Raw genomic sequence first — 21,520 nt, 5'->3', positions numbered from 1 at the left:
AGAAGCTAGATTAGGAGTGTTTTTATCCTGACAACATAAACTACTAGACGTTCCAAAAGTAGAATTATAACCCCTATTCCTTACCTCATTGTGTTAAAATAACTGGGCATTCCAAAAATCCTTTCAGTATGTTCACTGACTTTAAAAATTGGCAACGTGGGGAAGATGAAGTATAAAACTTGCATATCTCTTGCCTGTCATCTACTATGATAGGCATCCAAAAGTGCTCTAGGACTTTTCAGCATATATTACATGATATTCAGTGAGGAGTTTTAAAGGGGAGAAAAAAGGAATGCTCTGTTATCACCCAAAAAGAGCATTTCAAGCTCTTCAGAGTGTCTATCAAGTGAGATTTGGGTCTCTCTAGAGCCTTTTTCTAAACTGATACAGGGTGGAAGAGATGAGAAGCCACATCTTGCAGCTCTGCAGGTTCCTCCTGACAACCAGTGCAATTCTGAGCTGCAGAACTCTGCCAGAACCCTTCAGGCACCAGAGGTCACAGCAACACCACGTAGGAAGTTTTCAAACCAGATCAGAGTCCAGAAAACAGGCACAAGCTTCAGCTTTATTGTTCTCCCAGCCATGGTCATCTTTGTAAAGGAATGATATTGCAGCTGAAAAAGAAGAGGGTAGGAGGAAATATTAAATATTCATTTCTCAAACAGGCACAGAAGACCTGACATGGGATGGCTCAGACCCACCACATCCCTCCTCCACTGGTTTCTTCTACCAGACAAACCAGCCACTGAGACCTTTCTGCCTGTGCTTATGTTTGATGGAACTTGACTCCCTGTATCCCTGTGCAGAACCAGCAGCCTCCAGCTCCCTGGTGCCCGCCCATGAGGTCTGTCACAGTGGGCAGTGACACAGCCAGGGCTGGCCCTGCTCAGGAAACGTGCCCTGACCTCCTGAAAGCCTCTTCCCTCCAGCAAGTGAAACAGTAGCTCACCCCAGGAGGCCCTTCCCTGCCCAGCGCTTTGGAGTCAGCCCCACATGCACCCTTCTGCCACCACGGATCACAGTCACGCTCAGGGGTCTCTGAAAGAGAGGAAAAAAGTAGAAAAATAACCAAAATATTTCACTTTTCCATCCCAAAGTCAACTCTCTCCCCTCTTTTGCTGACGCACACGAAGAACATAAAGCCCAAGGAACTGTTCTGCAGCAGTGCCCATTCCCACTCCTGTGGCTATAACTGAAAGAAGAGAGTGTTTTGTGTGAAGTCATCTCCAGGAGATCCCTCAGTTCCACCACCAAACACTTAATGGTTGTGGCAGCTTCTCTGGCCAGGCCACGAGGGTGGCACAGCCATGCTGCTGCAGGGAGTCCCTGGGGAGAACAAAGAGCACACACCTCTCAGCTCTTCCATTCATGAGCAAATAGCTCAGTGCTGGGAGAGAACAAGGCTACAACTGCACAGACTGAATCTGACTCTGTTTCTGACATGGAAATGGTGATTGCAGAGATTCAAGTTCCATAGAAAAAGCTGTGGCTGACAGAGACAGGCAAGAGAATGCAGTCACAGCAGGAATGAGCTCACCCCCTCGCTGTGCTGCACCACCGTGGCAATGTTCTGCAGGTTCTGGAAGTTGTTTGCATTGACAGATCCAAACTCCACAATCTCATCATCAACTTGAAGTCCCTGGACAGAGATAGAAGAGAGATGAGCATCTGCATTCTCTAAGGACAGGTAATATCACAGGAGCACCACCCTTCACCCAGCCACAGGGAGAGAGATGTGCTACAACACTTCTCACACTCAGGCAAGTGAACATCACTACAGCCACAGGGAGAGGTAAGTGTTCATTCCTCTGTCCTGTTTCATGGGAAGAGAAATACTGAGGCTGGCTGGTCAGTGAGGTGTAGAAGGAACTGTGTGGTGCCAGGACACAGCTCAGAGAACACCCATCTCATCCCTGTACAGTGACCAGCCCCTTCACAGGACATCCCAACGTGATTAAAAAAAGGGGGTGACACCCTAATCAAGGCCCCAGCTTATTCCCACGTATTAACAAGAGGCAGAGGGAGCCATGAGCTGTCTGGCTCCAGACAAAGCCTTCCCCATGAGCTGTGCCTGACATACCGAGACACTGGCCGGAGAGCCCGGGGTCACGGTGTTCACTTTGGCAAAGGCCTGGGGCAGGCTCTGGCTCTGGCTCATGGCCTCGGCCAAGGCCTCTGCCTCATCCTTGGCGTGTTTCTCCTTCTCCCGGGCGTGCAGCTTGTGCAGAGCTTCCTCCACCTGCTTCATCAGGGCCTTGTGGTCGTTCTGCAAACCTGCGGGTGACACCATGAGCACACAGGGAGGTGGAAAGGCGTCCCCCAAAGGGGTCTCAGCATCTGCTCCCCTCTGCAGCCACGCAGAGCAGTGCCTTGGCTGTCTCTGATCTCAGCAAGAACCTCTGCTTTATCTGCTGGGGCCTGGTGCCAGCCCAGCAGATGTTTATCAGTAAAAGTCAGACACAGAGAAAACCACCCTACAAATTTTTGGTAAACATGCAAAGGCAGAAGGGCTGGGAGGCCCATGATCCCTTAGAACTCAGTGAGCAGCTTAAGTCTTCTTTCCATTAAGTCACCTGCTGTTACATACATACCCATCCTGAAAGTCAGGGCACTGGGAAAGCCTGCGATGAAATAAATGCCAAGCTGTTTCCTACCCAAATTTTATTCTACAAACAGCACAGAAAAGCTTTGTTGTGTTTCACAGATCCCAAATGGCTCCGCAGCAGTGGCAGAATTTCAGTGCCGCTGCAGCAACACGTGGACAAAAGCATTTTACTGACTCAGCCCAGGCGGCAGCTCCGAGCACAACCACTGGGGATCAGGCTCAGCGCAGCCCTGGGCCCCGGTTCTGAGGAATTACAACGAGCGAGATGGGGGTTTCAGAGCGGTTACGCGGTGCCTGTCCCCGGGCAGAGGCCGCGTTTGCACATCCCGGTTTCGCTGGCTCATCCCGCGGGATGGGGGCGCGGCCCGGCCCCGCGGCCCCGGGAAGAGCCCCCGCCCGGTTCCCGTTCCCCGCTCACAGATGATGTTGTGCCGGGCGGTGCGCACTTGGTACAGGTCGATGTCCGAGCGGGGGAAACCCTCGGCGTCTACCAGCGGCTCGTGCATCCCGACGCCTTTTTGCTGTGAGGGAAGAGCCGGAGGTTGGGAGGGGGCCGGGCCCGCGGGCCCGCACGGCGCCCCCCGGCCCAGCCCGGCCCGGCCCTGCCCGGGCACTGACCCCCTCCAGCAGCTCGTAGCACGCCTTGATCTGCGCCTCGATCTCGTCCTTGCGCCGCACCAGCTGCTGCACATCGCTGACGGTGACGGGGCGACCCCCGCCGGGCTCCGCCATGGCCGCGGCCGGACGGGAGCCGGGACGGGCGCGGGGCGGGGCCGGGGGCGGGGCCAGCGGGGACCGTGCGGGGGTGACACCGCGGCGACACGGCGGTGGCAATAGCGGGGTGGCACAGCTGCGTCACTGCCGCTGCGGCACGCTGCTGTGCCGCCGGCATGGGGTGGCACGGCGGTGTCACCGTCGCTGGGTCACGCTGCTGTGCCGCCGGCACGGGGTGGCACAGCGGTGTCACCGTCGCTGGGTCACACTGCTCTGGTGGTGCCTCTGGTGGGGTGGCACAGCGGTGTCACCGTCGCTGGGTCACACTGCTCTGGTGGTGCCTCTGGTGGGGTGGCTCTGATGGTGACACGCGGTGGCACAGCAGTGTCACCATCAGTGAGTTACACAGCTTTGATGGTGACATGTAGTAGCACAGCGGTGTCACCACCACTGGGTGACACAGCCGTGGCAAACGATGTTATGTCCCTGTCCCTGCTGCTGGCCCCTCTCCAGTCCGTGGCCCAGCACATTTGCCGGGTGCTGCATGGCATCCATGTCCCAGGCAGTGTGGCAGCAGGGGACAGCCCCGCCACGAGACCCCCACCCCTGTCCTCCGTGCCACAGGCACCCACCCAAGCCCCCTGTGCTCATCCTCTCTGGCCTTGCTGGTGGCTGCCACGTCCCACCACTCCCAGCCAGGTGGAGTTTATGCGCTGGCATCTCCCCAGCGGGGCCATCTCTTGCCCCCTCCTCCTGCTGTCCCACATTTTGGGGTCCCTGCAGCACTGGGCTCACCGGGGCTGAAGGTGGCACCGCGTGGCCCCGTGCCCAGACACCACCACACGCCCAGCTGGGCTCTGCAGGCTGCCCAGCATGACATGTCCCCAGGGAGGGGTGAATGTCCCCAGGGGCAGCGGGCGGGCCGGGGGATGTGCTGCCCAAATTGCGTCACCCCCCCCCCCCCCGTGACCTGTGACACACGCGGGGCAGGGATTTGGCTGCGGGGTCAGCAGGGTGCCAACCCTCCGCAGAGCCTCACGTGCTGCACACCCACCCTCAGCGCCCTCCCCGTCTCACCCCGCAGTGCCACCGCCAGGGCTGCAAGGACCCGTGACACGGCGCCAGTGACAGGCACCCAGCACCCCCCTTTGGGCAGCTCCCAGCCGAAACCAAACACATCCCTGGGTTGGTGGTGGGAGAAGGTGGGGCCGAGGAGGAGCCTCCCCGTCCCGTTATATTGAAAGCTCCCCGTTCTTGCACTCTCTTTGCTTCTGTCACATCGCCAGGTCACAAAAATGGTGAGGGGCAGCAGAATGGGAACTGATTCACACGTCTGGGGCTCCATGGCATGGGACACCTTGGGAAGATTTAAGCTCTGCTTGAATTCGGATTTTCCAGTGACTGTGCTGGAGGTGGCACAGCAGAGCTGTTCCTCACGGCCCGACCCTTGGATTCAGCTCCCTGGGGGCTGCTGTACCTGCCTGTCCTGCTAATGTCTCTCTTTTCTCATTCTCTTTCAGACGTCCTACACAGACAAGGGAGAAAAGGTAAGAGTTGTGTGTCCCTGTCCTGCCCCTCTGCCTGGTGTGAAACATCGGTCATGTTACTGCAGATTATATCAATTCCTTGATTACCTGTTGAAATCAGAACTAAAACTGCTCTGGCTGGGCCACATGAGATCCTTGTTGTAAATTAGTATTAATCATTGAAATTTCTGGTTTGGGAGGAGAGTGATGAACAGGAGATGATGGGTGTCTCCCAGTCAAACCTAGCCTTAAGCAGAATTCTCATTCCATGCAACATTTATTTCCAAATGCTGCAGTTTTTGCCTCTTTTTTTTCATTTTTAAAGTGTTTCCAGTGCTGGGTGGCCTGTGCCAGGTTGGGCAGTGGTGGGGAACGGAGCGAAGGGGGAATCTGTCCTGGCACTGGTGGTTGTGTAAGAGCTTTTGTGGAAGAATTAATCTTTAACACAGCGAGGTTTGCAGGTGGGCAGCTCGCTGGGATGGCCACTTGTGGGGAGCACTGGGGGAACTGGAACTGTGGCTGTGGGCAGAGGCGAATCAGTGCTTTGTACCTTCCAGCCTGCAGTGCAGGATCCTGTGGGGTTTGACTGTAAAGCACTTTGGAAAATCACCATCTGGGGGCTGTTCCACCCACTTAATTCTGATGCATTTGCAGGAGATGCATTTTTAGGGTCCCAGCTGCTGCTTCCCCCTGCTCCGGAGCCGAGCAATGCTGCAGGAAATGCAGCAGCAGCAGCTTTCAGCCCCATTTTCCCTCCCTTTTAGCCCCAGCGAGGCCGCTTCATCCATTTCCACTCCATCACCTTCTGGGTCGGCAATGCCAAGCAGGTGAGAGGCTGCGGCCGCCGGGCACACGTGTAAGGGGAGAGCTGGGCCTGGGGACAGCAGTGCCAGGGGACGGCAGTGCCAAGGGACAGCAGTGCCAGGGGACAGCAGTGCCAGGGGACGGCAGTGCCTGGGGACAGCAGTGCCAGGGGACAGCAGTGCCAGGGGACGGCAGTGCCAGGGGACAGCAGTGCCAGGGGACGGCAGTGCCAGGGGACACCTCCCACGCCGGGACAGGCCGGTGCTCCGGGCATTGGCTGCCCGGGGGGCGTTGGTTCATCCCGGCAGCCCCTGGGCCGGGATGTGCCGGCGTCCCAAAGCCCGGCCTGGCCTGGCGCCGGTGGCCTTGGTGGCCCTTGCGCAAGGCGAGGGGCGGCTGCCGGGGGTGTGTGACATGAACCAGCACGTGGCTGGGCTCAGCTGTGGCCACCAGCCTGCAGAGCTGCACGGGCTCATGGCAGCTGATCTACATCCCTTGCCCTGGGCAACTTAAACACACCCCTCTGCTTCACAGCCGAGCTGCTTTTCACCCAGCCTTGCAGAACAGGGGACACGCAGAAATGTCTTCTGCTCAATGGCAGCCTCAGTTCTGGAGGCAGCACTTCCCACTGAATTTGGGCTTTTTCCTCAATCCCGGACCTTTCTTGCCTCTCTTTGTTCCTCCTGGGCTGCTGGAGGAGGCGGAGATGATGCTGCCTGTTCTCACACACACACAGGGCAAGTGTGACTTGCACTTGCCATGGTGGCTGTTCTCCATGGCCTGTGGGACACCAGCACTGCAGCTTCAACCAAAGGGACTCTTCTCTGCCCACAGGCTGCATCCTACTACTGCAACAAGCTGGGGTTCGAGGAGCTGGCCTACCGGGGGCTGGAGACCGGCAGCAGGGAGGTGGTGTCACATGCCATCAAGCAGGACAAGGTAAGGGAGCCCCTGACAGAAGTGCCACTGCCAGGGCAGGGAAGGGTGAGGTGGTGTCAGACATGAGGGTGCTGCCAAACCCACCATGAAAACCAGCACCTGTGGCTCCATCCTCACCTCTCCTCCTCTTCCTCGGCAGATCGTGTTTGTTTTCTCATCCGCTCTGAACCCAGGGAATGAGGGTAGGTGTCACTGGGGGGGATGGAGTAGAAAATGGCCATGGCAGAACAAAGCAGTTCTGCTCATGCCTGTGGCTGTTCCTGCTCGGGGCAGAGATGGGGGAGCACCTGGTGAAGCACGGTGACGGGGTGAAGGACGTCGCCTTTGAAGTGGAGGACTGTGACTTCATCGTGCAGGTGGGCAGCCCCTCCACCCCCTCCCACACAGCCCCCCAAAACGGTGAGGGTAGGCAGGGAGGGCCTGGGGGATGTCCCTCCTGGGCCCAGGGGAGCTGTGGCAGGACGGGATCTCTCTCCTTCTGCCCAGAAAGCCAAGGAGCGCGGTGCCGTGGTGGTGAAGGAGCCGTGGGTGGAGCAGGACAAATTTGGGAAGGTGAAGTTTGCAGTGATCCAGACGGTGAGTGGCAGGGCAGGGCCATGGGGCTGGCTGCACCTGGGAGGCCCCTGCATAAACAAAGGCACAACACAACCACTTTCCCCCCTCATAGTACGGTGACACCACCCACACCTTGATAGAGAAGCTCAACTACAAGGGCCTGTTCCTCCCCGGGTACCACCCACCCCTCTTCAAGGACCCTCTGCTGCCCAAGCTGTGAGTACTTTCCAGAGGGTCCTGCCTGGCTCTTTGCCATCGTGTTCTGGTGGGATATCCCACCGAGGAGCTGGACAGGCCCCCACTGCCTTGCCCTGGAGCCCCCCAAGCTGTGGGGTACCCCTGAGCCTGAGACCCTCCTTATCTTCCCCTACAGACCAAGCACTAAGCTCAGCTTTGTTGATCATGTTGTGGGGAACCAGCCTGACCTCCAGATGGTCCCAGTGGCAGACTGGTAAGAGTGGGGAGAGCTGGTGGGAGGTAGGATGCAGCAGCAGCACAGCTCTGCTGGTCTCACCACTTCTAACAGGGCTGATGAAACCAGAGCAGAGCTCCATTACTGTGGGGATGGAGCAAGGGCTTGACTGTGCCCCTTGTGACCTGGGCAGGTACCAGAAGAACCTGCTCTTCCACCGCTTCTGGTCAGTGGATGACAAGCAGCTGCACACCGAGTTCAGTGCCCTGCGCTCCATCGTGGTCACCAACTACGAGGAGACCATTAAGATGCCCATCAATGAGCCAGCACCTGGCAAGAAGAAATCCCAGATTCAGGTGAGTGGACACTGGTGGTTGATCCATGTGGCTGCCTCCACTCCCAGGGGCATCTTGGTGAAGGAAAAGGGACCAAGGGTCAGTGATTTGGAGCCAGAGCAGACCTGCTAAAGTGGCTGCTAGAAAGCAATCCTGGCTCTGCTTGGGTCTGACAAACTCTGAGCCAGTTTACCCCATCTCATCAACAGTGTCTTTGCCATTCCATGGTGCCCCTGGACTGATCTTGCCTGCATATTTTTAAGCCCACACCCATCCCTTCACAGCTGTAGCTGTGCTGTCACTACCATGGTGACATCTTTTCCCTGCAGGAATATATTGATTACTACGGAGGGGCCGGAGTCCAGCACATTGCACTGAACACCCCCGACATCATCTCAGCAGTGAGTGCAGCTCTGGCACCCCCTGCCCTGGCTCCCCCTGCCCTGGCTCCCCCTGCCCTGGTACCCCCTGCCCTGGGACCCCCTGCCCTGGGACCCCCTGCCCTGGTTCTGGGCACGGTGCTCGTCACAGGGTGCACCATGACCCTGTCAGGGTACAAGGACACAGAGCCATGGCCTTTGTGCTGTGGTTGTTTTACAACCAGGATTAACTGCCCAGAAGTCATTGCAAAGGGACCTCCCTGTGAGCTGCCTGTCCCTCCAGCTTAAAGCACCTGGGGTCTGCAGGGCCCTTGGTGGCACCTTTGTCCTTGCAGGGTGGCTGGTGGGACTCGGGCAGCCCAGGCTGCCAGGCTGAGCCCCACAGCCCACCACCCACCTTCAAGTGGGGCAGGGGCAGGTCTGGGTTGAGCCCAGCTGCTGCTGAGCACCCAGGTTTGGGCTCCTCTCCAGACCAAAGGGCCTCCAGAGGTATCCATTAGGTCAGAGCAGGACAGATGATCCTTGCACAGCTCTCTGCAGTGCCTGGGGAGGACATCTTGGGCCTGCCCATTCCTGGTGCCAAAGTGAAATCATGAGGCAGGTTCTCATGCCTGAGGTTGGCCAACACCATGGGAAATCATCTGTGTCCTGACACTGCCCCATGCCAGGAAATGCTCCTGGCACAAAGCCCTCCCAGACTGAGCCCTGCTGGGTCTCCCTTGCCTTGCAGATCACCAACCTCAAGCAGCGGGGCATGCAGTTCATGGATGTGCCCTCCAGCTACTACCAGGTGCTGCGGGAGAGGCTCAAAACTGCCAAAATCAAAGTGAAGGAGAACATTGACAAGCTGGAGGTGAGTCAGAGAGGGAAAAGGCCTGCCCAGGGCTGGACCAGCTCCCCAGAGTGCTTTGCAGGGATGTGAGTGACACAGAGAGCCCCACCTGCTCCTCTGTGGGTCTTGGAGCTGTCGCCTCATTTCTTTTCTCCAGGAACTGAAAATCCTGGTGGATTTTGATGAAAAAGGCTACTTGCTCCAGATCTTCACCAAACCAGTTCAAGACAGACCCACGGTCTTTCTGGAGGTGATCCAGAGGCACAACCACCAGGTTGGTTTGAGGATCTCCCTCTGATCTCTTGGCCACGAGCCCTCAGGGCCACCAAGCCCCTGGTCCGTAACACTGACATCTCCGCAGGGCTTCGGCGCCGGGAACTTCAAGTCTCTGTTTGAAGCCATAGAAATGGACCAGGATGCCAGAGGAAACCTGACTGTCCTGGAGCCCAACGGGGAGACCAAGCGGATGTAGAGGATGGCAGGAAGTGCCACCCTCATCCCCAAGCAGCTGAATCCCAAATGAATTGGGAAACACCCCCTGTTTTGGTCAACAGCCCAGACTTGAGTGCCACAAACCCAGGGAAGCCACTGCCAAGCTGGACAATGTAAAAGGACCCAACACCTCTCCCAGCCCAGCCCTGGCACTGCCCTTCAGTGACTTCCTGGGAGATGGGGCATGGGAAATAGCAAACACTCTCTCAAAAAGCAGCTTAATCTGATCCAAACCATGGAATTCTTAACAAAGGGCAGATTTAAGGCATGTGCCAAAGACACGCAGCTACAGAGGAAGGAAGACAGAAGAAACAACTGGGAGTGCTCAAATTTAGTCTATCCAAAGTTTTAATTTTAGCTACACGGGAAGCTGCGAAAGCACGGAGGCGTTTTCCTCTCTGCACATCTCCTTTTGTAAGATTTTGGTTTAATTGCATTTAGACTCAATCTTGAATTTGCTGAGAATAAACATGGTTTTAGGGTAGCTCCGACTCTGGAATGAGAATTAATTGTATTTACATATTGCAGCTTTCCCAAGGCAACAGAGTCTTGCTCTAATACCTGTAAATTCCTGCATTAATGATGGGTTGGGGTTTCTCCCATGTTTCCAGCAGTAATTGCTGGCATTGGCAGCAATTCCTTGGCTCAGATCCTGGCTGCATGTGCAAAGTCCCCTCTGGGTGTTGCTGTGGTGGTGTCCTTTGCACAGGGAATTCCTCCCCAACGCAGTAAATCCCTTTTCTGAGCTGGCCTGAGTGCCTGGGGAGTCCCTGTGTTCCCGGGGGCTGCAGCTCCAGCACTCCCTGTCCCAGCCCTCAGCCCAGCTGCTGAAGGACACCCGGGGGTCTCCCCCCTGCTGCACAGCCCCCCTGTTCCCAGTTCCCCAGCAGGGGAGCTCTCAGACCCCGAGCAGCCCAAGCCCCTGCCGAGCCCTCAGCTCAGGACAGGCTCCTCTGACACGAGTCCTGTCCCAGCCCCTCCTGGCTGAGCCCCTAGGTGTGGCTGTCCTGCAGCCCTGTCCTGTGCTCACCTGAGGAATGCAGGAGCCGAGCTGGGAAGTCACCCACAGCCTCTGTCCTGTCTCCTCCTCCATCAGCCACTCCACTTGTCCCTGCTCCAGGTATTTCTTTTTGAATAAAAGCTCAGAGAGGCCACCATGACCCCCCCCCAGCAGCCCCCCATTGTGGGGGTACAAGGGCCAAGCCTGAGCAGCTCCCCCAGCTGCCCCTTCTCTGGGTCCCAGGGTGCAGAACTAATCCAGATTTCAAACAATCACAGAATATCCTGGAAGGGACCCACAGGAATCATCCAAGTCCAACTCCTGGCAATTTGAATAAACTGATTTAAAAAGAAAGAAAGCCAAGAGCCTCTGGCCACAACAGCCTCACACGTCACTGACACCTCACCTGGTGGTCAAGGGCTTTTGCCTCCATAGAGTTAAAAATAAATAAATAAAAAAAGGATATGAAATCAGAGCAATCCAGGGCAGAAGCTGCAGGAGCAGGGACCCCTCACCTGCAGAGGCTGGACATGTTTGGGACTCCTGGTTCACTGTCAGGAGAGCTCTGCTTCAGCTCTCCAGGGTTCTCAAGTTTGTTAATACTGAGACATTTCTTAAAGCTTATAGACTAGCATCACTCACATATTTCTTTCATGCAATATAATGTTGCTTAAATTCATTCCCTGATCACCAGAATTAATATTTTCAGTAAACTTTGCTGAAAATCAGTTCTTCACACTGTTCTTGTTCTGCATCTGCCTCCTTGAGCTCTCACAGCTCCCAGCACAGGTCTAAGAGCAAAGAGCTGTCCTGGTAATATATTAAGCACAACATAATTTTTCTGTAAGAAAAGTCAGTATATTTATGGTTTGCTTTATAAAAGTTACTATAATACAATGGTACATAGTATTCAATTCACAAAAATATGAACAAATATATACAGCATGACACATCCACAACAAAAACACTTTCTTCAAAACAAGATACATACTGGTGACAGATTCTATATGCACAAAACATCCCTAAATTTATAAATTTGCTTAACGAAAGAAAAAGCAGAAATCCTAAATCTTCAAAGCAGAGTTGTGTTGTTTTTTTTTTTAAAGGAACTTAGGAAAATTTTTTTTTAATTTATTGCAAACAATTTGACCTGCCTATTTTTAAAGGAGGCCCTTGATTTCCACACTGGGAATTAAAACCAGAAAACTGCAAGAATTGGGAGCTGGGTGTTCTTCCACTTTGCTTCAAAACTGCCCCATTGTTTTAGAGTGTCCTTCTTGATGTGTTCTCAATTGGACAAATCCTACAGTGGCAATTAAGGAGGAAACTCATAAAAACAAAAACAAATATTAAACTGAAAAAATCCAGTTGCTAATTTGCTTAAATACATTTTAGGGTGTCTATTAGACTGTACACATTTCCTCGCTTGAAATAAATAGATTTTGCACATTAGGTTTCAGACTGAGGGAGGGGGGAAAGAAGAAGCCTTGACTTGGCAATTTTTTGTCTTCAGTTTCTTAATGCTTCTAATTGCATCTATTTATTTGACAAAAAAAAACCCCATATTTATACAGAATTTACATTATACAAAGCTTGACACAAGCTGTAAATGCCACCAGCTCCTTTGCTATACTCAGTCCTTCTTCCTCCCCATCTTGACATGATTTAGAGCTGGAATCTGTTTAAAAAGAACTCCAAATTACAATAGTCACTTTTAATAAACTATTTACATGCTCTTGAAGTACAAAGAAATCAGCAAAAAAATTTCAACATGTTTCTACAAGAAACAGTGTTTGAAGAGAAGATTCTTGAGTTCGCCTATGTACAGAAGAAGCATTTTTTTTATACTTCAAAATCCTTTTTTTTCCTTAAATTTTTATTTTGTACAGAAATGCACTGAAATGATCCCTGAAAAAGGTCACAAAAAACCAGAACTGAAACTACTGTATTTGTTGGAGTTTTAAAATGATGGTTGTTTTTTCTTTCCTTGTAGAAATAAGCTGCTCTGTACAATATAAAGAAGTGCAGGATGAGCCCCATCCCCTGCAGCCCCACCCTGGGGCTGCAGAGAGGTGTGACCCACACGGATCCCGTGGATGCCAGCACGGAGGCACCTGCACCCTCAACTCCCACAGCTGCAAACCAAAGGCTTCAATTCTATTTCCATGATTTTGCTCTGTTCTCTTGGGTCATTCCTCCCAGCGAGATGGAATTTTGCAGGTTGCACTGTAAATGTCTCTCTCTTTTTTTTTTTTTTTTTTTTTTTGTCCTAGGCTCAAACTGAAGTGACAATAAATTTGGGGATGGGCTTTTCAGGGGACAGAAGCACTGCAGTCCCTGTAAGCAGCATGTGCTGCTGAGGTTCCTCTTATGCCTGCCACTGTTTCCACAGGGTCCCAGGGAGCCTGTGCTGAATGTGAACCACACAGCTCCTGCCCTCCTCTCATCCCATCCTTGCCAAGTACAAGGCAAAGGATCTGAGGCATCTCCAGCCCACATCTGTGGCTGCAGGGCTCCCCATGCCCAGTGAGACCCCGCGGGCTGGCAGGGACAGGGCACCCATGGAAATCACTGCACCAGACCTGGGAGTCCTCACCATAAAATGATTTGTTTGGAGGTCAGGCAGCTTCCTAGCCCAAGACAAAATCTCTCCCAGGTAGGACTCTGCAAGCCAAAATTTATGGGGGAAAAAAAGAGAAGTCTCAGGTTTGGCTTTGAGACCAGACCAACATGATTTTTCAGAAGTGCTGTGGCTTCAACAGCTCTGTTTCTTCCTGGGGAAGTACTGAGAGATCAGCTCTTCTAAAAACTCACAGTATTTGTCTGGGATCCTAAAAGGGGATGAATTACTGGCAGTTTCAGAAGTACCCAAGTGATTTAGGTGCTTATCTTTGGCACCCAAATCCCTTTGGTGCTCCTAAAACACATGGCAAAGGACCTGAAGGTGACAGGGACCTTCCTCCCCACCTTCCTCACCAAGGATTAAGGCAAACTGCAGGGGCTGATCCCATCCAGAGCACACAGAGCTGCCAGCAGGTTCTCAGGGCTGGGCCATTTGGGGTGTCCTCACCCCCACAAATCCACCATTAATGCACTGGTTTGATGGAGCAGAGAGGGAGAAGACCAAGGCCAGGGGCTTCAGTTCTGACACACAGGAAACTTCTGTGCATTTCCAAAGCCTTGGAAGTCAAAGGCCAAGCTGTGGAGATGCCAACTGGAGTGCCAACACGTGGAATCTCACTAAAAAAATAACAACTAAACTGAGCAGCTGGTTTAACTCCCAAATGCCATCACTGCAGTTCCAACCAACATTCAGTGACAGAAACTTGTGCTTCTCATGATTTTAGGTTCTGGGTCACTTACACCCAGTTGCTGGAGAGATTTAGGAAGAAGGAGAAACAACAAAACCGAACTGAAACAAAAGCAGAGATGGACCATGGACTGTCCAATCTCAGAGACAATTTGCTCGCCCTCAAACAGAAACACAGGTGGTATTAAGGCAGCTTGTAGCACTCTGTGTGTTCCTGCTCTCTCAGGCCTTTTGTCTGGAGGAGAAATTCAGAGGCAGAGGTCTAACCTACATTACAAGCTCCACACTGCAGTGCAGGCCTGGCAATTCTATGGAACAGCTGAAAAAACTTCCAGGAATCTCTTTTGCAAGGTTGTCACCTCTGTGGAGGTTTGGAAAGAATACAAGAATACAGCTGTGCAATTTGTTCTGCGGGGAGAAGGTGTTTAGTTATGCAGATAATCTTCCCATTTCAGAATGACATTGCAACTTCCCCTTACAAGCCAATTAAAAAGGGTTTAGTATGACTAATCTCTACTTTTAAAGCAGGAGAAATTCAATGCAAATTGAAAAATTGATCCTGTCTATACCTGAACGGTGGTGTAAGATTTCCAGATCTCATCCAAAGAACTTTTTTTTTGGTGTTTGGTCCCATTTTTAAATGGAACCTCTTGAAGAACTGCAACCTTCACCTCAGCACATCTACAAGGACAAAGTATATTGAGAAATCATTTTAAAACATGCCTTCCAAATTTAGAGAAGCAATTTGTTTCCATGCTCTAGATGGGGGGGGGGGGGAACAAGATTGCTTTCAGGGACATTTCTACCATGATTTTCTGGAGGGATGGGACCACCCCTGGCCAAGTTACTGAGTAACAGAGGGAGGAGAGCAGCAGGGCACAGCTTGCTCCTATCACAGGAGGCATCTCCCACATCCAAGGACAGAGCAAATACTCCACGTAAAACACTGGAAGGGCAGGGAAATGCAGATGAAAGTGAGAAAAAAAATGAATACAAGTCACACATCAGCCTGCTTCCCCATCCACAGGAAAAAGTCCCGCTACAAATGTGGGCCGTAGTCTTTGCTTGCAAGCAGGGCAGGATTTCTACAGCATCAACGGGGGCTGAGCTGTCCACTCAATCTCAGCCTCTTCTGCAAGCAAGACAAGGAATCTCCAAGGAATGGGCAGCCCCCAAGGCCACACAGTGCTACAGCTGCACAGCTGACTCCACTTCTTCCTAGTGACTGAAGTATCCAAGGATTTCTCACGTGCAGCTGCAGAGGTTTTGATCCCCCATGGACCAGCATGGCATAGAAAATGAGAGGGGAGCCCAAGGAGGGGAGCTGAGGTGTGGCTGACCTGACTCTGCCCCGGGGTCTGGCTGAGGGGCCTTGTTCAGGCTCATCCCTAAGGAAAAGGCAGGACAGTTCAGCTCTAGTCTCACTGTGGACACATCTCCACACACACACACACCCCCAAGCACACACACACACTCATTCACACACCCTCAAGCCTCTGGCTTGCTCTGTAACATCAACCTTACATTTATTTACAGCTTACTCTGAGAAATCTGTGCAATTTCAGCCAATCAAGCTCCCAACAAACCCTATATGGCATTTTCAGTCTCTGCTTCACATTTAAACGTTGAATGTCTTTTTCAACCAACGAAAACTGATGAGAAAAAGGTAGCAGCATTTATGAAACGATGAAGGCTTATAAGAACAATTAAAAAAAAAAAAAAGGTACCATTATCCCATTATGGAGCATTACTTCAGGGACTGAACAGAGAAGCTAGTGTTTGGATAGACCATGCCACAAAAGGTAGCCACCTTTTTGTGTGCGTGTTGGATCTGAAAAGGAAAAAGCACCTGAAACATGAACAGTCCTCGTAAGCGTGTGCGCTTTTTGCTTTCACTCATGATCCTGGCAGAAGTGCGAAACTTGCTTGGTTTTCTTCTCTTTTTCATCTTTTTTTTTTTTTTTTTTGGTAAGTATTTTTTTGCTTTTAATTTTTTTTTCTTCCTTTTTTCTGTAGTTTTTTTTTTTCCTCTTTTTTTGGCAAAGTGCAACCACACCTGGTTACCACAGTTTTGACATGGCCGAAGGTGCAAGTGTGACGAGAAACCCTGAGTTCAGTTCAGGGTTCCCCTGCAGTTCTCAGAGCCACAGAGACACGGGATTTTTACATCCTCAATTGGAAACTTGTAGTCGTAGGTAATTTCCTCGTTCACATTGATGTGCTGCTTGGAGTAGATAACGATCTTCTTTTGAGACTCCACCGTGATCACTTTAGCATAACAATTTGGCTGCAAGGGTGACAGAACAGGTGATGATGGAGATTCCAGAGTTCCATGGCTTCCCTGCCTCCACACAATTATTTCAAGATAAAATAAAACAGGGCAGTCCTTTCCTGAGACAACCCCAGCCACACTTCCAGAGCCTGGACTCAGGGTAGGCCTAGGCAGAGAGGCGTGAAGCCAGAAAACACAGCAGCCCCCCTTGTGCTTCTCCAAAATATCCACATTCTGGTCATTTGTGGAGCAAAAGAGCCTGGATGGCGCTCCATCAATTTTGTCACAGGTTAAGAGAAGCTCAATGCTTAACAATTTGGCCAGGCAGGCAAGTCTGAATGCAGATTGCAGCACAGAGCAGAGGGGGAAACAGCAGGGATTATTTTCCCATGCAGACACTAGAAGGAGACTGTTCCCACAGCTGAAATTTGGTATGTTTTAAGGAAATATTTGTTAGATTTGCTTGCTCAGTGTCCATCAGGGTCCCCCGAGACAGCCAGAAGGGCTCTTGAGTGCACTCAATCTCCCTGCATGTTTCATTCCTCAGGTCTCTCCAACCTCTTTACACTGCTTTAGACCCTGCTCTGATCTGCTGTGGCTCATTAACATTTAATCACAGCCCTGCGACCCCCTGCCACTTCTGAGCACCCCAATCAGGGCTGGCTGGGCCTCCCCAGGTTTGTCAGCGTACCAGGGAACAATGACAGGCAGGAACACCATACTCACATTGCAGCTGTGATTGATAAACCTGGCGAAGTTCCCGCATTTGGTGGCATCGATGATGGTGTCGTGGTCGACTCTGAACATGTAACTGCTGCCAATGCCCTCATCCTCGTATCGCTTCTCACGCATGTCAGCAATGACCTGCAGAAACCCCAGGCAGGCTCAGGCCACGCTGCACAACTGACCTGTGAGCAGCCACCTCACCTCCACAAGGCTCCCCTGAGCTCTGCTTGTGCCAGGCAATGGGGGTTTATACAATCCCCACCACCCCACGAGAGCACACGCCTAACTGGAAACACAGAAGTTCAGGATGGGCTTCTTAAGGAGGATTCTCCCGAGTGCTCAGTTTCCACAAATTGTTGCAATTCCCACCCTTGTACCTCCAAACCATGCCAACCTCTGTCCAGCCCACAGAGCTGACACCTCCAACCTAGGGCTCCAACCCTCGCTGTCATACTCATGGAGTTCTTCCAGGGCTGGTTTTTGCTCAGATTTCACCCACAGCTTACCTGCCTGATGTTCTGACCCACGTACTCGATCACCATCTCGTCAGCTGCAATGGGCTCCATAGCAAAAAGGCCCCAGTCGTGAATGTGGCTCTTGCAGAATTTTAGTTTTTTCTTCCGGAACTGCATGAAGAAAACACCCCAAAACCCCAGCCCTGAATTAGCCACAGCACAGAATGGGAAAGGATGTCTGTGGGTGCAGAATCAGCAGGGGGTGATCTACCTTGAGCTGGTTGAACTTGAGCAGGTCACTGTCGCAGCTACCAGTGAAGGAGGAGAGGAGCCTGCGCTGCTCTGATCGCCTCTCGGAACCAGCCCGGGTGGAAGCGTGAGGTTGGGCAGGGATGCTCATACCCTGAGAGGACAAATGGGTGATCAAAGCTGACCCAACACCCTGCAGGCTCCCTGTGAGCAGCCCCTTGTGCTGCAACACATCACCACAGAACACCAGACATCAAACATTAGCACTCCTCACACAACCCCAGGACAATCAAGGAGACACAACAGCTTCCTCTCCCTCTTTGCCAAAAGGCAGGAAGCACCTACTGTGTGTGACAGTGTCAAACCAAATCCCATTTACACCTGGCACTCTGGATTCCTCACCTGTGTGTCAGCTGGAGGCTCCTCTGCAAAAGCTCGGCTATTGTTGAGGTATTTGAGTTTGTCCTTCTTATCAATTTTGTAATAGCCTTCGCTCCGTGCACAGCCCGTCACGTGCTCCCGCATCCCGTCATCCCGCTTCTTCTTCTTGGGGGTAGAAAAGCTGGTAGGTGGCAAGAAGTTAAGGAGAAACACAGCCAGAGGTGGATATCAGACTAAACTTGCTACATTGCACGGAGCTAACACCAGGAGCCTGGAAAATTAGGAAGGTTTTGTGGGGTTGCAAACAATAACATTACTACTGAGATGTTGCTCAGCCTAAAGGCCTTGGAGAGATGCTGCTCTCACCAGCCTTGGGAGATCAGCTCCTTCAGACACACATTACAAACCTTCAGGGCTTTGACTCCTGGAAGGACAGTGGAGCTGCACTGCTGCCAGCTCACCCCACAAACACAGCCACGAAGGCTACAACAATTGAGACTGACCCAAAAATGCTTCCTGTGAGGCAAAACATATCCTTGACACCAGAAAACTGAAGCAGAGGGACCAGAAAAACCAAGAGGTGATGGCCTCAAAACCAGAGTGCTGAGGGTTGGCTGCAAAGCAGGTGAGCCTGCAGGTATTTTCACACTTGTCACGCTGCGTGACACACGATGAACTCAAGGTGATTTCGAAATGGCTTAAAAAGTATTATTGCAATTTTGCTGTTACAATATAATCCTTAACAAGAGGGAAAGAGATTTATTTTCACTATGGGTTAGTTATCACTGACTGTTTTAGGTGGTTTGGGTTTTTTTGGTTTTGCTTTCCTGTCTTGCAGGAAGCAAGGGATGAAGATATCTGAACTTCACACAATCTCTAGCAACACACAAGGTGGTGTCTTTGTCTTCTTCAACACATAAACCTGTACATCCTTCCTAAAAAAAGTACTGGAGAGTTCTGAGGTTTTTAGAACAATCCTTTAGACTCTGCTCTGGAGAACACGACTGGTGGCTGCACACACACAGAGCCCTGATGTGCCACTTAGAAAGCACTGACTTTATCAGTATTTCAACCTCAAAGCAAGTTAAAGCTGCTAGAACCATTAACTCATTGTTTTGGGCACAGATGGTGAGATTATTTTTACAGCAAGTTTTAGCTCCAAATGAAAGCTCTGTATGTGCAGACTAGGAATTCCACAGGAAAGCTGGAAAAAAAAGTCTGGTTACATGCAGCCAGAAGCTTCTCAAACTAGGAAGGGAACCTCCCCAAAAGAGGTGCCTACAGACTGTCCCTGCACTTCCAGGCTGAACATGCAGCAAGAACAGCCACTTCTGCAGTATTTTTGTACTGCAGCTTCAGAGAATGAAATGCCCTAATCATCCAAGTAATCTCTATTCTTGTAAGCAACTGCTTCTCCCACCAACTTCTCGTGCATCTCACACGTGCTGCCAACACAGTGAGAAAGGATATAAGGATGGAAAACCCACAGGGTGTCATTGAGCCAGTCCATACCATTGTCCTGCTGTAACAAGCGGTCGTATGTGATACACATGAATTTGATATCCTCCTCGTCTATGCCTCCATTCCAGATGTCATACAAAATGGTCATCTCCTCAAACTCGGAGCGTGGCCTGAACTGCGGCCGGGGCGGGGAATACTCGGGGGAAGGGATCGCTGGCAGCTCCTCAGATGTCTTCTTCTGCCTTCGCCACTGTCGCTTAGGCTTTGCGTGAGCTTCTTCTTCCTTGAAGTCTTCATTCCACTGGTTCTCCAGTTCCTTGAATGGCAGTTTCTCTGCAACTGTCTCAGCTGCTATGTTCTCGTGGAAACCGTCATTCCTGAAGTCCAGGGTGACGGCTTCAGGGTCTTTCAGTCCATAGTAGGCATCAGGATGTCCGCTCAACAGCTCTTTGCCCACAGCACCTTCCACCAAGGCCACTGGCATGGGAGGTTCTATGGTTTTGCCCGAGTACACATCCAACGAGAGGACAGAAGGTGGGGACCGCCTCGGCCGACCCGGCCTCCTTTTGGGAAGAACAGAAGGCGGCGGTGGGGGAGGAAGAATAGAAGCCCCAGGGGGTACTTCTGGGGAGAGCAAACCAGGTTTTACTTCTGCCTTGCATTCCTCGATGGGCATCCTTCCATCTCCATGCATGCACGGCAGGGCTGCTACAGGTATTGGCTCATCAGGTGGCAAACCCATGTCCATGTGGAAATCTGCTTGCGGGGGGCTGGCAAAGGGGATGGGGGAAGGAACACTGTTCATGCTGATCGTAAGGGAAGCACCAAGAGGCTCTTTAAAGGTTTTCTCTTCGAGCTCATCCTCTGACTGTTTCTTGCCAGGCAGAAGGCAAGGAACGGTAGCACCAGCCTCTGGGAAAGTAGGCGTGAAATTGAAATCTCTCCCAGGAGTCCGAGGAATGCCACTATTAATGCCAGGAGATTGGGATGGGTAGGAAAAGGGGCTCCCTGGAACTTGAGGGGAACTGAGGGTCAAGCTACTCCCTGTAAGGGGAGCATCACTTCCTGGCGTGGCTGGAACAGTGTCCGTGCTCTGTGACTTCGTGAGGGGGTGTGAAGACTTGGCCAAAATGTCCCGCCCAGGAGTCCTAGGAATCTCCTCTTCCACTGATGTTTTGGTCACCATTAATTGTTCAGGGAACTTTTCTGGAGGGACTAAAGAGTCTTCTTTGCCAGGAGTCGATGGCAAGGGAAGCATGGAGGATGGCACCTTGTGGGCTGGCAGCAGGAGAGTCTCAGTCTCCGAGTGGATCATCACCTCCCGCCCAGGCGTGCGGGGCAGCCGCTCGTCCTCCTCCGCTGCCGACAGCGGCTTTGCTTTAACTCGGGCTTCCAAGCTGCTCTCCTCAGACTTACCAAAGAAGCTGCTTTTGCTGGGCAGAGGTTCTCCAAAGACTCCCTCTGGAGCAGATATACAGAGAGCTGCCTCCTCATCTTGAGATTCAGGCTTTGGACCTTCCTGTACCTCTGGCTCCAGCATGGAAGTGGGTTCAGACTCTTCCTCTGAAAGGGGAACAGAGAGGAGAATCAGGAGCTTTGCCTCCACTTGGTTACTTGCCACTTGCTAGTAAAGACATGTTTAAGATGCCACAATTAAAGAACAGCTCAATTCCACTGGGAGGCTTTAAAACTCCAGTGCTTTACATTTTGGAGGCACGGAGTGTAGAGTAATTAGACACTACCACACACTTTCCTAATGGACCATAAAAAACCCACACTATTAATTTGAGGATTAACTACGACACAGACCAGAACTAAGGTTTCTCTGCTTTCAAAAGCCCTGACAACCTTTTGTACAGACATTAAAGGAATGAGTGGATTGTGGGGTGAGGACTTTGGAGGAGAGCTGTCAGAGCCCAGAGCTGTCACCTTTTCTAATGTGGGAACTAAACTAATTGTAGGCCAAGGAGCACCCTCTGCTCTCCAAGGAGGGAATGGTGAAGGGAACAGCAGAACACTCCCGAACAACACATGAAGGAAACAGGAAGCCCTTGTAATGGATGAGGAGACAC

At 51.9% G+C, this 21,520-nt stretch overlaps 3 protein-coding genes across 6 annotated transcripts in view; 1 reads left to right on the top strand and 2 right to left on the bottom strand.

Annotated features, from left to right (window-relative positions):
- Window positions 1-545: 545 nt before the first annotated feature.
- Window positions 546-3,512, bottom strand: PSMD9 (proteasome 26S subunit, non-ATPase 9). Of its 2 annotated transcripts, none has more exons than XM_053959797.1 (6): window positions 3,224-3,512; window positions 3,052-3,126; window positions 2,081-2,274; window positions 1,538-1,639; window positions 950-1,038; window positions 546-614 (listed from the first exon to the last, which is right to left on the bottom strand). In XM_053959797.1, exons 1-6 carry the CDS (start codon window positions 3,495-3,497, stop codon window positions 587-589), a joined length of 762 nt encoding a protein of 253 aa, XP_053815772.1. In that variant the 5' UTR covers window positions 3,498-3,512; the 3' UTR covers window positions 546-586. The 2 variants fall into 2 exon arrangements, with proteins under 2 accessions (XP_053815772.1, XP_053815773.1); XM_053959798.1 differs by having other exon boundaries at window positions 3,024-3,126; window positions 3,224-3,377.
- A 1,024-nt stretch (window positions 3,513-4,536) lies between these two features.
- HPD (4-hydroxyphenylpyruvate dioxygenase) lies at window positions 4,537-10,078 on the top strand. 2 transcript variants are annotated; one of them, XM_053959796.1, is made up of 14 exons: window positions 4,537-4,617; window positions 4,840-4,866; window positions 5,610-5,672; window positions 6,484-6,588; window positions 6,728-6,770; window positions 6,862-6,944; window positions 7,075-7,164; window positions 7,256-7,359; window positions 7,517-7,594; window positions 7,749-7,911; window positions 8,220-8,291; window positions 9,001-9,123; window positions 9,260-9,376; window positions 9,464-10,078. In XM_053959796.1, exons 1-14 carry the CDS (start codon window positions 4,615-4,617, stop codon window positions 9,572-9,574), a joined length of 1,182 nt encoding a protein of 393 aa, XP_053815771.1. In that variant the 5' UTR covers window positions 4,537-4,614; the 3' UTR covers window positions 9,575-10,078. The 2 variants fall into 2 exon arrangements, with proteins under 2 accessions (XP_053815771.1, XP_053815770.1); XM_053959795.1 differs by lacking the exon at window positions 4,537-4,617 and adding an exon at window positions 4,632-4,731.
- Window positions 10,079-11,430: 1,352 nt separating this feature from the next.
- SETD1B (SET domain containing 1B, histone lysine methyltransferase) overlaps window positions 11,431-21,520 on the bottom strand; it is a 48,164-nt gene continuing 38,074 nt past the window's right edge. Inside the window, exons 13-18 of one of the 2 annotated variants that reach the window (XM_053959361.1) lie at window positions 19,458-21,011; window positions 18,009-18,175; window positions 17,629-17,760; window positions 17,409-17,528; window positions 16,903-17,040; window positions 11,431-16,191 (exon numbers count right to left, since the gene is read on the bottom strand). In XM_053959361.1, the coding sequence (XP_053815336.1) occupies window positions 16,018-16,191; window positions 16,903-17,040; window positions 17,409-17,528; window positions 17,629-17,760; window positions 18,009-18,175; window positions 19,458-21,011 (2,285 nt within the window). In that variant the 3' untranslated portion in view covers window positions 11,431-16,017. Of the gene's footprint in view, window positions 16,192-16,902; window positions 17,041-17,408; window positions 17,529-17,628; window positions 17,761-18,008; window positions 18,176-19,457; window positions 21,012-21,520 lie in introns of those variants that run through there. The other variant, XM_053959362.1, reaches the window with a different exon arrangement.

This window comes from Vidua chalybeata, chromosome 18 (assembly GCF_026979565.1).
Source record: "Vidua chalybeata isolate OUT-0048 chromosome 18, bVidCha1 merged haplotype, whole genome shotgun sequence".
Classification (NCBI taxonomy): Eukaryota; Metazoa; Chordata; class Aves; order Passeriformes; family Viduidae; genus Vidua; species Vidua chalybeata.
Note: the sequence above shows the minus strand (reverse complement) of the source record. Positions and strands in the feature narration are given on the sequence as shown.